Source organism: Oncorhynchus tshawytscha, linkage group LG24, assembly GCF_018296145.1.
Source record: "Oncorhynchus tshawytscha isolate Ot180627B linkage group LG24, Otsh_v2.0, whole genome shotgun sequence".
NCBI classification, from domain to species: Eukaryota; Metazoa; Chordata; class Actinopteri; order Salmoniformes; family Salmonidae; genus Oncorhynchus; species Oncorhynchus tshawytscha.
Window position 1 is genome coordinate 6,334,221 of NC_056452.1, and position 15,822 is coordinate 6,350,042.

General features: G+C 44.9%; 1 protein-coding gene across 1 annotated transcript in view; it reads right to left on the minus strand.

Moving 5' to 3' along the window:
• The window catches only part of LOC112223813 (LIM and SH3 domain protein 1), a 45,579-nt gene extending 30,008 nt beyond the window's left edge, over positions 1-15,571 (minus strand). The window contains exons 1-3 of the mRNA XM_024387049.2: positions 15,279-15,571; positions 13,821-13,915; positions 12,971-13,055 (exon numbers count right to left, since the gene is read on the minus strand). Of these exons, the coding sequence (XP_024242817.1) occupies positions 12,971-13,055; positions 13,821-13,915; positions 15,279-15,347 (249 nt within the window). The 5' untranslated portion in view covers positions 15,348-15,571. The remainder of the gene's footprint in view (positions 1-12,970; positions 13,056-13,820; positions 13,916-15,278) is intronic.
• Positions 15,572-15,822: the final 251 nt, after the last annotated feature.

A 15,822-nucleotide genomic window follows, 5' to 3' on the forward strand; every position in this document is an offset into this window, starting at 1 on the left:
TGTCGGGAAGAGGCATCCAGAGAGTCTGGTCACCCAGCTAATATTCCTCACTGGATTCTGGAACTCCAATAAACCAATGGTGACTCCATACTCCAATAAACCAACGGTGACTCCATACTCCAATAAACCAATGGTGACTCCATACTCCAATAAACCAATGGTGACTCCATACTCCAATAAACCAATGGTGACTCCATACTCCAATAAACCAATGGTGACTCCATACTCCAATAAACCAACGGTGACTCCATACTCCAATAAACCAATGGCGACTCCATACTCCAATAAACCAATGGTGACTCCATACTCCAATAAACCAATGGTGACTCCATTCTCCAATAAAAACCAATGGTGACTCCATACTCCAATAAACCAATGGTGACTCCATACTCCAATAAACCAGTGGTGACTCCATACTCCAATAAACCAATGGTGACTCCATACTCCAATAAACCAATGGTGACTCCATACTCCAATAAACCAATGGTGACTCCATACTCCAATAAACCAAAGGTGACTCCATACTCCAATAAACCAATGGTGACTCCATACTCCAATAAACCAATGGTGACTCCATACTCCAATAAACCAATGGTGACTCCATACTCCAATAAACCAATGGTGACTCCATACTCCAATAAACCAACGGTGACTCCATACTCCAATAAACCAATGGTGACTCCATACTCCAATAAACCAATGGTGACTCCATACTCCAATAAACCAATGGTGACTCCATACTCCAATAAACCAATGGTGACTCCATACCGTTGCCTCCGCTCTAATATTTGTAAGGTTGCCCATGGAATGGTCTTCCCCAGAGCTGAAGTTCCGAATCAGATTCTGTGCATGTGTTTCTTTACCCCTAATTTGCACACACATTTTTGTGGTCACCCTCGCTTCACATTTCTAACTTTCAATCGTGTAAGAACCAACGCTGGAGATGAGAAGCAGGAACGGGGAGTAGAACATTTAATGTAGCACAGACATGGAACAGGACAGGAACAGGGTCAGAACCAGGGAAGAAAATTACAAGCGAACATTAATGCTGACGCAGGGAACAGAGCTGGGGAACAGACAGATAAAGGGGAGGAACACAGGCGATTGAGTCCAGGTGAGTGCAATGATGCCCGTGACGAGGGGAGCAGGTGTGTGTAATGATGGTGGCAGGAGTGCGCAATGCTGGGCAGCCTAGCACTCTTGAGCGCCAGGGAGGGAGAGCGGGAAGCAGGCGTGACAAATCGTGAGTGATAAGTTTTACCAGTGAAACGTCCATATGCAGCATCTGAATGTCAACCATTTCATCTCAATAATTTTCACAGGAATATGCATCTAGATCTTCTTGAGTTATGTACAGTGTTGTTTCGAGGTACATTGTTGTTCTGAATTACGTACAGTGAGTAGATTTTAGAGCAGATGGTGTTAACAAACTGTAGCATACCTGTGTTTTGTTTCAATCAAAACACATATTTTGCCTAGTGGTGCGTAGGGCTGTGGCAGTCATGAGATTTTGTCAGCTGGTTATCCTCATGCAAAAGTCTGCTGGTCTCACGGTAATTGACCGTTATTTAACATAAACAAGTTTAGCTACATACAAAACGCTTTACGCACGCCTTTGAAACATTTACATTTAAAAAGGTGTAATAAATCAATTTAATATACATCATCACAATAAATCCAATATTTATTTCAGTCAGGTCTGAAGAAACATGATATGAAAAAAATGTATTTCAGAAGAACAGAATTTGAGTTGGCCTAATGTATGTTATCTGGCTATGCTCCATGCCATAGGCTGTAGGCTTGTTAATTTAGCTGACAAGATATGTCCTGTGCCATTATATATATTATATGATTTTATAGTAAGAAGAATATAATTGAACTTAGCTGAATAAAATAGAAAGGATATTTTTCCCATTCTGGAGCGAGGGCGCATATGAAGTGGCTATGTTGAGCGTTAATGTGATCATTTGTTACAGGTCCTATTGTCACGCCCTGGTCTAAGTATTTTGTGTTTTTCTTCATGTATTGGGTCAGGCCAGGGTGTGGCATGGGGTTTTTGTATTATGGTGTGTTTTGTCTTGGGGTTTTGGTGTGTATGTATTGGGATTGTAGCTAGTGGGGTTATCTAGCAAAGTCTATGGCTGTCTGGAGTGGTTCTCAATCAGAGGCAGGTGTTTATCGTTGTCTCTGATTGGGAACCATATTTAGGCAGCCATATTCTTTGAGTTTGTCGTGGGTGATTGTCCTTAGTGTCGTTGTTCCTATCTCTTTGTTTATTTACATAAGTATTGTTCTAGTATATGTTCTTCGTCTTATTAAAGAAGATGTATTCATTTCAAGTCGTAGGTAGGATAGGAGGGAGAGTTTTTCCATTCTAAAAATCTGATTTTTATCTGATTTTTCATTTTTTGTTTCTATTGGCTTCTGTGTAAAAGAGAGCTTTTTTGTGAAGATGGCACAGAAAAATCCCCACATAGGGGTACCTGGGATTGGTCTGGTTAATACCGTGAGGTTCTCTTGGACAGATAAGGAGAAGGAGCCCTGGGGGAGAGAGACCTTCGGGAGAAATGTTCTGATGGGATGCCTACAGCTGGAAGTAAAAGATGTACTATGCCTTCAAGGGAATCCCATCGAGAAAGGATATGATGTGACGTTACAAGTGGAAGAAAAACACGACGAAGTTATGAAGAAGGTGAGAGAAGGAAAAGGAGCGAAACCCCTGTGCCATTACACGGTGACCAGCCTGGCAAGGAACAGCTTCAGGGTGGTCACTGTAACCATGTACAGTCCGCACGTGAAGGATGAAGAAGTGAGGGCCTTTCTGGGGAGGTACATGGACAATGTCTCCTCAGCGAGGTACCTCAGGGACTCCCTGGGTTTCTGGAACGGGAGAAGAGGTTTCCAGGCGTTACTCAGGGAGTCCCCGAAGAGTGTGGATGGCTACCTCCATCCTCCGGCGATGTTCTCCTGGGGGCTGACAGGGGGACGCTGTATTATGCCCGTCAGCCCCGTTCTGCAGGCGTTGTATGGCCTACGGCCATATCCTGGCCTCGTGCAGCTCCAAGAAATGTTGTTTTTGTGGGTCGGGAGAGCACGAGGCCAAGGATTGTGACGAGCCCAAGGCTTGCCACGGGTGTGGCTCGGCAGCACACCTGTGGCGTGAGTGCCCGGCTCGTCACAGGTCATACGCGTCTGCAGCTGGAGGGGGAACGGGGGATGGGGGGAGAAGAGAAAGGACGCGTGCGGATTGTACGGATGGCACAGGGGTAAAGAAGACGCAGGAAGAAGATGGGAAGAAGGAAGAGATGAGAAGGAAGAAAGTGGAAGAAGAAAAAAATGTAAAAGAAGGAGAGAAGAGAAAGAAGGTGGACGAACGGGAACGAGCGGAGAAGAGGGAGAGTGGGAGAGTGTTGAGAGATGGAGTGGAAGAGGGGACAGTGACAGTGACGGGGACGGAGGGAGGGGTGGAGGTGGGAGGGGGGGTGGGAGGGGGAGATGGTGGAAAGGAGTGGGGGGACAGCCTGCCAAGTTTCTTTGAGGACGAGACAAGGGAATTGGTGGAGGGGTTAGCGGGGATGGGACATTGTGTCTCCCCGCTACCTCCTTCACCAAAGAAGAAGGGGAAGAAGAGGGGAAGTTTGGCAGGTAGTGAGAGGGAGGGGGTGTGTGGGGGGAGGGGGCTAAGAGATTGGCGGGGGGAGAGCCCCTTACATCCTAGTGGGGATGACTCCAGTGAGGGGTCTGTGGGCGGGTGCTAGGTGTGTGAGAAACCCAGGGGGAGGGGGAGGGTGGGTGGTGGTGAGAAACCCAGGGTGCAGGGCACCCTGCCTAACACACTGCCTGCATCCTGGGTTGGAGAGATGGAGGAGGACGGGGGGGCGTCAGGAGTGGAGAGGACGTCCCCGCCGGTGGAGATGGACCAGGGGAGCATCGGGTGAGTCTCCTGGTTTTTCTTTGGTTTTTGGGGTTTATTTGTTGTAAATAATTAAATGAATATTTCTGTTTCTTTTTTTAGTCTAAATGTTAGGGGGTTAAGGGATAATGTTAAAAGGAGGGCATGTTTTTTGTTATTTAGAGGGTGTGGGGTTTGATTTCTGTTTTTTACAGGAGGTTCACCTGAGGGATGGTGGGGATGTGTGTAGATTTAGGAGGGAGTGGGCTAAGGGGGAATCTTTTTGGGGCATAGGAGGGGTGCACTCAACAGGAGTAGGGATTCTGTGTGGGAATAGAGAGGTTAAGGTAGAGAGCACTTTTGTTACAATGCAGGGTAGAGTATTGGGGATAGATGTAAAGTATAGAGAAGCTAGATATAGGTTAATTGGGGTGTATGGGCCACAGGTGGCGGCAGACAGGAGGGAGATGGTGGACTGTCTGGTGCCCCTGTGTGTTACAAACAGGCACTTGGTGATAGGAGGGGATTTTAATATAGATTTAGGGGTAGGTGGTGATAGCAGTGCAGGCGCCATCACTGGGCTAATGGCTTGCCATGGTCTGGTTGATGGTGGCCTGCACACTACCGGCAATGGTCGGTCCTACATGGCGCAACTTCAGGGGGTTGCGCGGAGGCTCGACCACATTTTTGTATCCAGGTCTTTGGGTCAGTTGTCTGGGCGGCTGGTGCCTGTTTTCTTCACGGATCACGACGGGGTGTTCCTGCAGGTAGGGTCGCCAGTCTGCCTCTTCGGTAGGGGGTACTGGAAGTTAGATCGGGATATACTGGAGGAGCAGGCTTTCGTTGACGCATTTTTTGTTTCTTTCGGAGGCTTGACGGCCTCCGGTCCATGTGCGAGGGGGTGTTAGAGTGGTGGGATTTAGTTAAGGTGAGGATTAGGGCTTTTATAATAGGATATTGTAGAAGGAAAAAAAAGGGAGGAAAGGAGGGAGGTGGATCGTATCCAAAGGTTAATTGAACTCGAGTACGAGGCAGGCAACCTCGGCGGGTCGATTGACTGGGAGAGATTCGCAGCCCTAAAGGCGCAGCTCAGGGAGCTGCAGGAGCAGAAGGCTCGAGCTTTCCTGGAGCGTGCGCATAGTGGCTTTCTAGAACATAATGAGACTTGTTCCGCTATGTTCTTTAAGTCGGTTAGGGCCAGGCAGAGTAGGAAGGTAATGCATGGAGTTAGGGAAGAAAATGGTAGTATAGTAAGTAAACCAGAGGAAATGGTCAGGGTGACAACTGATCATTTCCAAGGTTTATTTAAGGAAAGGGAAATAGATGTAGAGCAGGGAAACGTGTTTTTAGAAAACTTGTCCCGGCGGTTGCCAGAGGACATTAGAGACGTGATGGAGGCCCAGATCTCACTAGAAGAGGTTGAGAGCGCTCTTAGGAGGATGGGAAAAGGGAAGGTGCCTGGGATGGATGGGCTGCCGGCTGAGTTTTACCTCAAGTTTTGGGGTATACTTGGACCAGTGGTTCTCGAAGTCTTGAAGGCCATCCTTGAGACGGGGGTCCCGGGGGGATCAATGGCTGTTGGTGTGCTGTCACTTCTTTATAAGAAGGGGAAGCAACTGACCTTGGCAACTGGCGGCCATTGACCATGCTGTGCGTAGATTACAAGATTCTTGCAAAGGTTTTAGCAGACCGGTTGCGCACAGCCCTTCCCTACGTCGTCCACGAGGATCAGACGTGCGGGGTAGAGGGCCGCTCTATAAGATGGAACCTACAGTTGATCAGGGATTCCATCGCTTGGGTTGAAGATAGAGGGCTGCCTTTAATGGTAGCAGCGCTAGATCAGGCGAAAGCTTTTGATCACGTGAATAGATCTTTTCTATTCAGGGTGTTAGGTAGATTAGGATTTGGGGAGAAGTTTATAGGATGGATTCGTACATTATATGTCGGAGCGGGGTGTCGAGTTAGTGTAAATAGTCACTTAGGTGACGTTTTTGACCTCTCGTCTGGGGTCAGGCAGGGATGCCCACTCTCGGCTCTCCTCTTCGTTCTGTACATGGAGCCTCTGGGGGCTGCCATTAGGGCAGACACAGGGGTGGAGGGCTTGTTGATCCCTGGGAGCAGTGGGCTGCGTGTTAAGATGACGCAGTACGCGGACGACACTTCCTTGCTGTTGTGCAAGGACTCGTGCCTGACAAGGTCTCTTGCCATCATTGGGGATTTCACCCAAGCGTCGGGGGCGGTTCTGAATCATGCAAAGTCTTCCGTTAAGTATTTCGGAAGATGGCGCGGTAGGACGGATGTGCCCGGGGGGTTATCTCTCTGTGAGGGGCCCTGAGGATTCTCGGGGTCCATTTTGAGACCTCTGGCTCAGCGACGCTGAACTGGAACATGGGTATCGCAGTGGTACAGAAGAAGCTAGCAATGTGGAAGGCTAGGTATTTGTCTTTTATGGGCAAGGTCCTGGTACTAAAGGTGGATGTATTGCCATCTCTTTTGTATTTGGCATACATCTACCCATTGCCGACTTGTCTGAGAAGGTCTCTAGTGAGGCTTGTGTTTCAGTTCATGTGGGGTGGCAGGTACGAGTGGGTCGCCAGGGCGCGCATGCTCTGTCCCATCGGGGAGGGAGGTAGGGGGGTACCACATCTCCCCCTCAAGCTGGACGCGATTTTTGTTTCTTTCTTGTTGACGGAGCTTGCTCATCCGGTTATACACCCGTCCGGTTACTTCCTGCGGGTGTTCTTCTCGTATCAGGCGAGAAGCGTAATGGTGTGGTCTAACGCGGGTCCTCGGGCAGAACAGCTGCCGTGGCACTTTGGCAATGCGGCCAAGTGGCTGCGTGCGCACCCCGAGGTTGAAGTTGCCCGAGTAGGTTTAGACCACAGGCACCTGTACGAGGAGGTCAGGCAGGCAGGGAATCCTGCGCCTGTAGCGGGCATCTCATCAGTGGTCTGGGAGGGAGTGCAGGCGCGGGGCCTGGACAACAGGCTCAAGGACCTGAATTGGTTGAGCCTCCACAAGTGCTTGCCGGTATGTTCCATCATGTACCGGCATAGTTTGTCGGGATCCCCACCTGTCCAAGATCTGCTTGTGGCAGGGAGGAGACTGTGCGCCATGCCTTCTGGGACTGTGCCTTTGCCCGACTAGTATGGGCTAGGGCACGGGTGTTGCTAGGTGTGGTTAGGAGTGACTTTGTGTTGACATGGGCTAGGCTAGAGAGAGGCGTAGGGAGAGTGAGGGGAACGGATAGGGACAGGTTTCTGCTCTGGCTTCTCATGAGTCTCTTTAAAAGGGGACTGTGGGAAGCCAGGCAGTATTTAGTCAAGACAGGGAGAGATTGCGGGGTGGAAGGGATAGTGAGGAGGGTGGAAGGTGATTTGAGGGGGAGGATGAAGAGGGAGGAGAGGAAGTGGGGGCAGCATGTGGCACGGGAGAGGTGGAAGGGGGGATTAGGGATGGGAGTGTTAGAGTGAGATTTGTAAGGGGATAGATTAGGGAAGGGGAGATAGGGAAAGGGAAAGGGTTAGGTATTGGTTAGGTATGACGGGAAGGGACGATGCTCCCCTGAGGTTTGTTTTTGTTTGATGTTTTTGTAAATAGAATTAATTAAGAATGAATGAGAATTATGATTTTGTAAAGTATGAATGGTATAGATGGTAATAAATCATTTTTTCAAAAAAAAAATCTCTTTATTTATTTACACAAGTATAGGCTGTTTCGGTTTTCGTTACGTTCTTTGTTTTGTAGTGTTTTGTGTTTATTCGTGTTTCACGTTGTTCATTAAACATGGATCGCAATCTACACGCTGCATTTTGGTCCGACTATCCTTCACACCTAGAAAACCGTAACACCTATACGCTAGATTTAGAGTTATTTGCCAACTTTAATTGTGAATGATACAAACCTAACAATGTCTTAGAAATCAAAACATGATACGAATACAGACTCTTGATGATTTGAGAAAGTCAACAAAAAAAAGCTTGCCTCACTTTCATCAAGTTATCATATCTTCACCCATCAAACTATTCTCAATGTAATATTGTCTTTATTAATATGTCAAATTAGTTTAGATTTACAATGGCCCATTATCAAATGGGCAGGAACAGGGGCAGGGGAAAAAGACATGTAGTCCGTATGCACTCGAATAGCGAATGAAGGCAACGCTCGGTTTTATAGTGGAGCTGTGCTTAATATGAGCAGCTGATAACTAAATATAAGAACACTTATTTAACTCCATGCATCAACCCCTGTTTGAGGAGCATGCTCTCATTGCGCCGTGGGCTCTCCAACCCTGTTTCTACAGCTACCCAGTGCTTCATTTGAGAAACCATGTGAAATCTGTGAAATCTGTTCGGGAACATTGATAGTAACATGTTTTCGCAACAAAATATATTTCACTAAACTGTTGACTGCCCCTCTACATGTTCGAGAGAGGGGAGGAGTAGAGGGAAACACATGGTGGTGAGATACTCTGTATACCTAGAGGTAATGTGTCACCCAATGAATTATGAAAATATAAAAAATGCCCTATTACTAGGCTGTTCAAAATCAAATACAAATTCACTATAATTGTAGGCTAACTGTAAGCCTTTGAGGCTTGGGCTCATATGCCTAAGAATAAGCTCTAACGTGTATTGATGTTTTGAATTAATCGTCACCTTAGAAAGCGCTGTCTATTTCATTGCGCTAGGCTTTGAAACAACATCCACAACGACCATGTTTTACACTCAGTTTCAACCTGCTGCTGAACTTCTTTCTTCATATTGATCATCACATTGAGGTGAGTTTTAAAAGCATGATACTGTTTTGATGATGTGTTTGATGATTTTCGATTGTATTTGCATTGATGTCAGAGTGGTTAGAGGGACAATAGAGCCCTGAGTACCAGGCCATTAGGACCTGATGTTAGTTAGCAAGTTGTGGACTATCAAAGCATGTCCGGTGTTCATAAAAGGAGATTACCGTGACTCAACGGTCACATGGAATTTTGACTCACCGCAACAGCCCTACCTAATAGCACCATTCTCCATTCCTCACTGAGATTCACCAGAGTAGCCTGTTCTAGGCACCCCGAACAAGTAGAGCAGAAACTGTGCTTATAGTGGAGAATTTGGCACATGCAGAGAAGCTTCGAACTTTTAGCTGTCAGGAAGAAGGTTCCAAAGAATTCGGATCCACAGACACCCCCCGTAATTTTAAAGCCTCCAACTGCTGGGAGCCACAAGTACTAAAGTCATTAACAACAACCCATAGCAGAGAAGAGAGAACTCCTCCTTGCCACACACACATACACACACACACACACACACACACACACACACACACACACACACACACACACACACACACACACACACACACACACACACACACACACACAGAGATGTGAGTCATGTGCTTGCTATGCTATGAGGAATATGCTTTCTCGGTGAGGGAGAGCAGGGGTGCATTGACTTTTATGGTTATGCTTTATGAACAATAAAAAGGCCTTGCTTGTGTGAGTGAGCGTGAGGGGGAAAGGACCATACAGTGTTTACAGAAAGTACCCTCCTACAATAGGAAGATTCTAAGAAGTTACTAAACATTAATATTGTTTAACATTACATTAACATTTCCCTTTTGTCAAACCTTCCCTTAAAAGTTTTACCAAATTGACAGACAAGGTATTTTTTTTCACTTAAATGTGAATTGCTAATCTTTGAGATATGGCTGTATCTACTGTCATTAAAGGCCCAGTGCAGTCAAAAACTAAATGTTCCTGTGTTTTATATATATATTTCCACACTATGTGGTTGGAATAATACTGTGAAATTGTGAAAAGGATGATAATGCCCCTTTAGTGTAAGAGCTGTTTGAAAAGGCCGCGTGAAAGTTCTGTCTGTTTTGGTGGGATGGAGTTTTGGCCTGCCTGGTGTCTTCAAAAATTAGTTAATAGACCAATAAGACAGATAGTTCCAAACATTGGATTAGGAATCAGTAAATTAATAGGATCTGGTTCAAAACCTCTTTGCCAATAACAGGTTGTTTTCAGTTTTCAGTTTTCAGCTCCCCACCTCCAGACAGTCCTAGCAAAATTGTTGCTTGAGAAATTGCTCTTTGGTAAGAAGCTATTTTTGTTTCTTTTTGATGATTTGAATTGATAACAACCCAGTAAGGTACTTAATTGTCACCCAAAAATGGATTTGATATTGATACAAAAACAGCTGCATTGGACCTTTAACATCTATGGTAGTGGGAAGAATTGCATGTAACTCTGCCCACTTAATATTTCCGCTAACACTAAACATACTGTACAGCTGTGTGTGCATAGTGGCTGCTAACCTAAAAACACACCTTGACCTTAAAGCCTCAGTCAAATATTTGATTCACGTTTGACTACCATTTTGTGACTGTGGGTAGGCTTTACTGGTATCAGCGTGGCTAGTAATAGGTTTAGGTTTATTTAATCATCTTGGTACATATGTCAGAAACATACATAACATGTGATGTCATACAACAAGTGAAAAGATAAGACCAGCCTTATCCATGACTATTGTTTTAGGGAAGAGTTATAGGTAACACTTCTTATGAATACCTTCTTCATAATGCATTATAAACACATCCACAGAGCCTTATTAGCTATGCATAAGACACTTTAAGCTATTACTACATGCATAAAGGATTATGAGTTATTATGCACATGAGATTCTGTATTGGATTGTTCATCTTGGATTGGATCATCTTTGTTCATGGTAATGTACAATGAGTGTACAAAACATTAAGAACAATCCCCCCCCCCCCTTTTTGCCCTCAGAACAGCCGCAATTCGTCAGGCACGGACTCTACAAGGTGTTGAAAGTGTTCCACAGGTTTGCTTGCCCATGTTGACTCCAATGCTTCCCACAGTTGTGTCAAGTTGGCTGGATGTCCCTTTGATGGGTAACCATTCTTGATACACACGGAAACTGTTGAGCATGAAAAGCCCAGCAGCTCTTCAGTTCTCAGCAGCTCTTGACACAAACCGTTGGACCTGGCACCTACTACCATCCCCTGCACAAAGGCACTTAAATATTTTGTCTTGCCCATTCACCCTCTGAATGGCACACATACACAATCCATGTCTCAACTGTCTCAAAGCTTAGAAATCATTCTATTGCCTGTCTCCTCCCCTTCATCTACACGGATTGAAGTGGATTTAACAGGTGACATCAATAAGGGATCACAGCTTTCAGCTCGATTCACTTGGTCAGTCTGTCATTGAAAGAGCAGGTGTTCATAATGTTTTGTACAGTCGGTACAGTCATTTGCTTAATCTAGTCGCATTGCATCAGAGGTATGAATAGGGAAGGAAAGCCAGTGTGTGAGTTTTGGTTCATTGCCACATGAGAGTGTGCATATACAGTGGCTGTCATTGTAAAATAAGAATTTGTTCTTAACTGACTTGACTAGTTAAATAAAGATTGCATTTTATTTTTTATTTTTAAATGCATGTGACTCCATGATCACATTGGCCCCACAGGGGTTCCCAACCTTTTTACAGGGGTTCGCAACTATACTTTACATTTGAGAAATTCCTTGAAGCACTAGGACATGTTTGCTAATTTAAAGCAAATTTCCGTCAATTTTACGTAGTTTAGCATGACATCTATTGTTGTGTATGCTATTTCATGATAATAATGATGGGAAAAATCAAGTCTCGCTCATTTGAGGTTATCTCCCTACCAATATGTAATACTGCATTATAAGCCATTTTAACCTCTTATTCAGAGCACCGTGGACTATCAAAGTAGCAAAATGCTTTATGGTTTTGTGTCATTTTCAGAAAGTGAATAGCTCAATTGATGGCAACAAATATTTGTGACAACTGAAGGTTGTAGCTCAGCCTCTGAATGTCAAACCGAGGATATCCCTATGTGCAACAGGATCGTGTCTTTCTTATGCAGTTTATGGTTGGTTGTTTCTAGCCTAAAGCATTGCAGAGATATTCATCATTATACATTGGTTTATTTAATAAGGATCATTTTTTTTACCCCTCAAATCACGTAAGGCTCCGGAAACCCCCCAGGAAACTTTATCTCGACCCCTAAGTTGGTAACCTTTTGCAGTAGGGTGTCTGCAGTGCCCATGTTGGTAATTGCTGGATAGATAAAGTATGTGTTTGTGTGTGCGTGTGTGTTTCCATGGCCTCATTACTAATATGTGAGTTCAAATTGGGCCATGCAAAGTGTGTGTATATGTGAGTGTGTGTTAGTTTCTAAGGAGGGTAAAGAAGGATTCATCAGTTGTAGAAGGAATCCAATTGTCATGACAGCGGGGTAGAGAGTTGGGTTCAATCTGTCTTACTGAGTGACGGAGTAAGAGATGGAGATAGAGAGAGGAAAAGGAAGATAGAAGAGGTCATGCCACAGGATTAAAGAAAGATTACTATGGTAACTGGGTAGCAATGACAGGAGGAAAAAAGGTTAGAGAGAGGTTACAGTACGACACCAAGTGGGTGTGAGCCCTGCAAGGTAAGGTCTAATGCAGGCAGGATTTAGAAGTCTATCTCTGGGCACAGGAACGTGAATCTGGGTTGTCTTTGATTCCCAGCCTAAAATAAATTGGTTTCAACTTCAATTTGGTTAAAGAGGCCCTAGATGTTGATTTGAGGGCCTTTGCACTCTTATAAACGCTTATACCAGGCACAGCGGTCTAAGGCACTGTATAGCAGTGCTAGAGGCGTCACTACAGACCCTGGTTTGTTTCCAGGCTGTGTCACAACTGGCCGTGATCGGGAGTCCCGTAAGGCGGCGCACAATTGGCCCAGCGTCATCTGGGTAGGAGAGGGTTTGGCCGTGGAGGTAGGCCGCCATTGTAAAAAATAATTTGTTCTTCACTGACTTGCCTAGTTAAATAAAGGTAAAATAAATAAATAAATGATATGGGTATATACACACAGATAGGCAAGTTTCACACAGATAGTGTCCTGGACCACAAACAAAACCCCTTTTTCAATGGACAATCTGCATTGAAAGTACTTTGTGCGTTTTAGTCCAGGACTAGGTTGACTCTTTGTCTAGGAAACAGGCCCTTAGAGTTAAGTAGTATCAGTGTTCTAACCTGGCTGTTCAACATGCTCTGCTGTTTGAGTCGCAGGTTCTCTGGGGTGTCAATCACGGAGGTGAAGGAGCTCTTCGGGTAGTGCCTGCAACAAAGAGCCAAAGAGAAGAGATATTAGAGCAGGATGTGAAGAGGCATATGCAGGGTAAGAATGTACATTTCTTTCAATTTGGGCTTTTTTTTTGCCACTGTCAATTGATTTTCAGTGGAATTTTTGGGCCTTTCCAGAGCACTGACCAAACTAAACTTGGGTGGTTGAAGCTAAGGTAATCTATGTTAAGAAGGCCCTCCTATAATGCCCCCATCTGGAGAAGGGTGTGTGCACACAGGTAAAATACATCCTGGATTAGCAGTTAATCCCACCACACACACACTACTGTGAGTACACACACACACACACAGATGGACACGCAGCATGTCTGTGTGTGTTTGTCAGTTTGCCAACTGCACCCTGTCATACATCCTGTGCACAATCCTTTCTGGGTTTATTTGATCTAGTCCCCATAGGGGAGTGTGGGAGAAAATGTAAGACTTGCCAGACAACTGACAGATTTGTCTCTGTCTCTGTCTCTGTCTCTGTTCCTCCCTCCCTTCGCCCGTCTGTCTGTCTGCCTAGTCCCACTTCTCTATATCACCTTTTCAATGACATGACAATAGCCCTACTGTCTTGTCATTCCCGTAGCACATTGTAGTGTAGTTGGAGGGATCATTGTCTGTCTGCCTGCCTGCCTGCATGAACGGAAATTCAAATGAAAAGTACCTAGCACACCATACAACGTGCTTGCAGTGCCTGCCAGACAGATACAAACATGGACGATAATATCAATGGTATGCTGTGTGATATACTCACATACTGCAGTAGGGTTTCTTGTCGAAGCCTTGGTAATTCTTCATGTTAAGGGTCAATTTGCACACCTCGCAGCTGAAACATCCTTTATGCCAGTACTGTGAAGAATGATGGAGAGAAAGAGATGGAGGGAGAGATATGGACGGGTGGAGAGAGAGAAAGATGGAAGGACGGGGTAGAGAGATGGAAGGAGACAGGGAGCAGGGAGAGAGGGGGAATATGAGGGTAAATAGCTCAATTACATGATTTAGGACTAGTGTCACGACTCGAGTATGACTAAATCTATGACTGTTGGAATGTTTGTCCCATGGGAAAAGCAAATCCAAGTGTAATGGCAAATTAAATGTAATCTACAATGACAGCATGGGAAAATTCCATTCTTCTAACATTAAAGCACAGCTGCACCACCGTTCCATGACTCACAAAACCACCATATCCTCCTGACCCGTGTGGACTCGGAGTGGGGTGACATGGGAAATTGAGTTTTCAGACTTGATTCAGAAGAAATCCGTAAAGCAAGTGTAAAATATATTTGGAGGGATTTTTGTGCTTTCAACGTTCCAGATTTCACACGCACGCACGCACGCGCACACACACACACACACACACGCACACACAGAGAGAGAGAATAACAATAGCCAAAAATCATATCTGGTAGATACACAAACCACAAGTGTTTGAAAATAGACATGATATGCTCTTGGGCAGGGCTATGACAAATACAATGAGCTACACACACACACACACACACACACACACACACACACACACACACACACACACACACACACACACACACACACACACACACACACACACACACACACACACACACACACACACACACACACACACACACACACACACACACACACACACACAACAACAACATTATGTTCATACTGTTCACAATACCAGGGTTATTAACACCATGTTGTGGATGTAGAGAGGGACATAGAGATTTGTTGAGCTTCCAATTCACTGGTCATGTAAAGAGGAGAATGTATATCTAGCCCCTCATGCACACCTTGCAGTTGTAATTGCATGTTACAGCCTATTACAACATGAATCAGCTCCCAAACAGGGGATTAAAATGTAACATGGAGTAAATTGTATTATTATATATGGACTGGATACATTTAGCCAGAGCTGGATAGATAAGCAATACTACCCACATCAGACAATGTTATTATAGGCTAGCCCATCCATTGTACATTTCCCAAAAGACTAAGCATAATGTAAACAAACATTGGCAGAATGTAGGCTATCATTGACACAGCAAAACTTGTGAACTCTTAGTGCAACTAGATCATTTATCATTCATTGTTTTTTTCCCTTCTATCAGCAGCCACCCATGCACCCAAAATGCGCTTGCACAAAGAAGATAGCCAACTCCCTCAATATAGTTGATTATATTCTGTGAATATGCGTAGGACAAATTGCGCCCGAATCATGCCTTACCTTGTCTAGACAATTCACTTTTTCCGTGGGGTAAACCATTTTACTGCATCTTCCACATAACGGATTCATGGCGAAAGGGAAAATCCTCTTTCAGAAATAACGGGACGCAATGAAATTAATATTCTGGTGTAGACCTATTGAAGCGAACCTATCCAAAATAGCGTCAGTTAAATCGGCAGATATTCTAAATTCCAATAGTCCGTTTTTTGACAGCGCACAATTCTTACTAGGCGCGCGCGTTCACGAAATTGATTAAACGAAAACTCGGTCGTGAGGCGAGAGGGAGAGGCTTATTTTCGGAGAGCGGAGAGGGAAGGCGGTACCGCTGTAATGATGTAGAACCGTCAAGCAGACTATTTTCTCCGTAATAACCTTATAAGGAGTACAGCAGATGTGTATTGTATTTGCTGTTATAAACAACATTGGCACAAGTATGGTTATGGTATTCAAGTCATTCGCAACTTGTAGTTTAGGGGGAGACCTACTGAAGTTGCAATCCTGGATGAGTGTGCCAAGTTCGAGGGCGTTGCAGTAGTTTCAACAT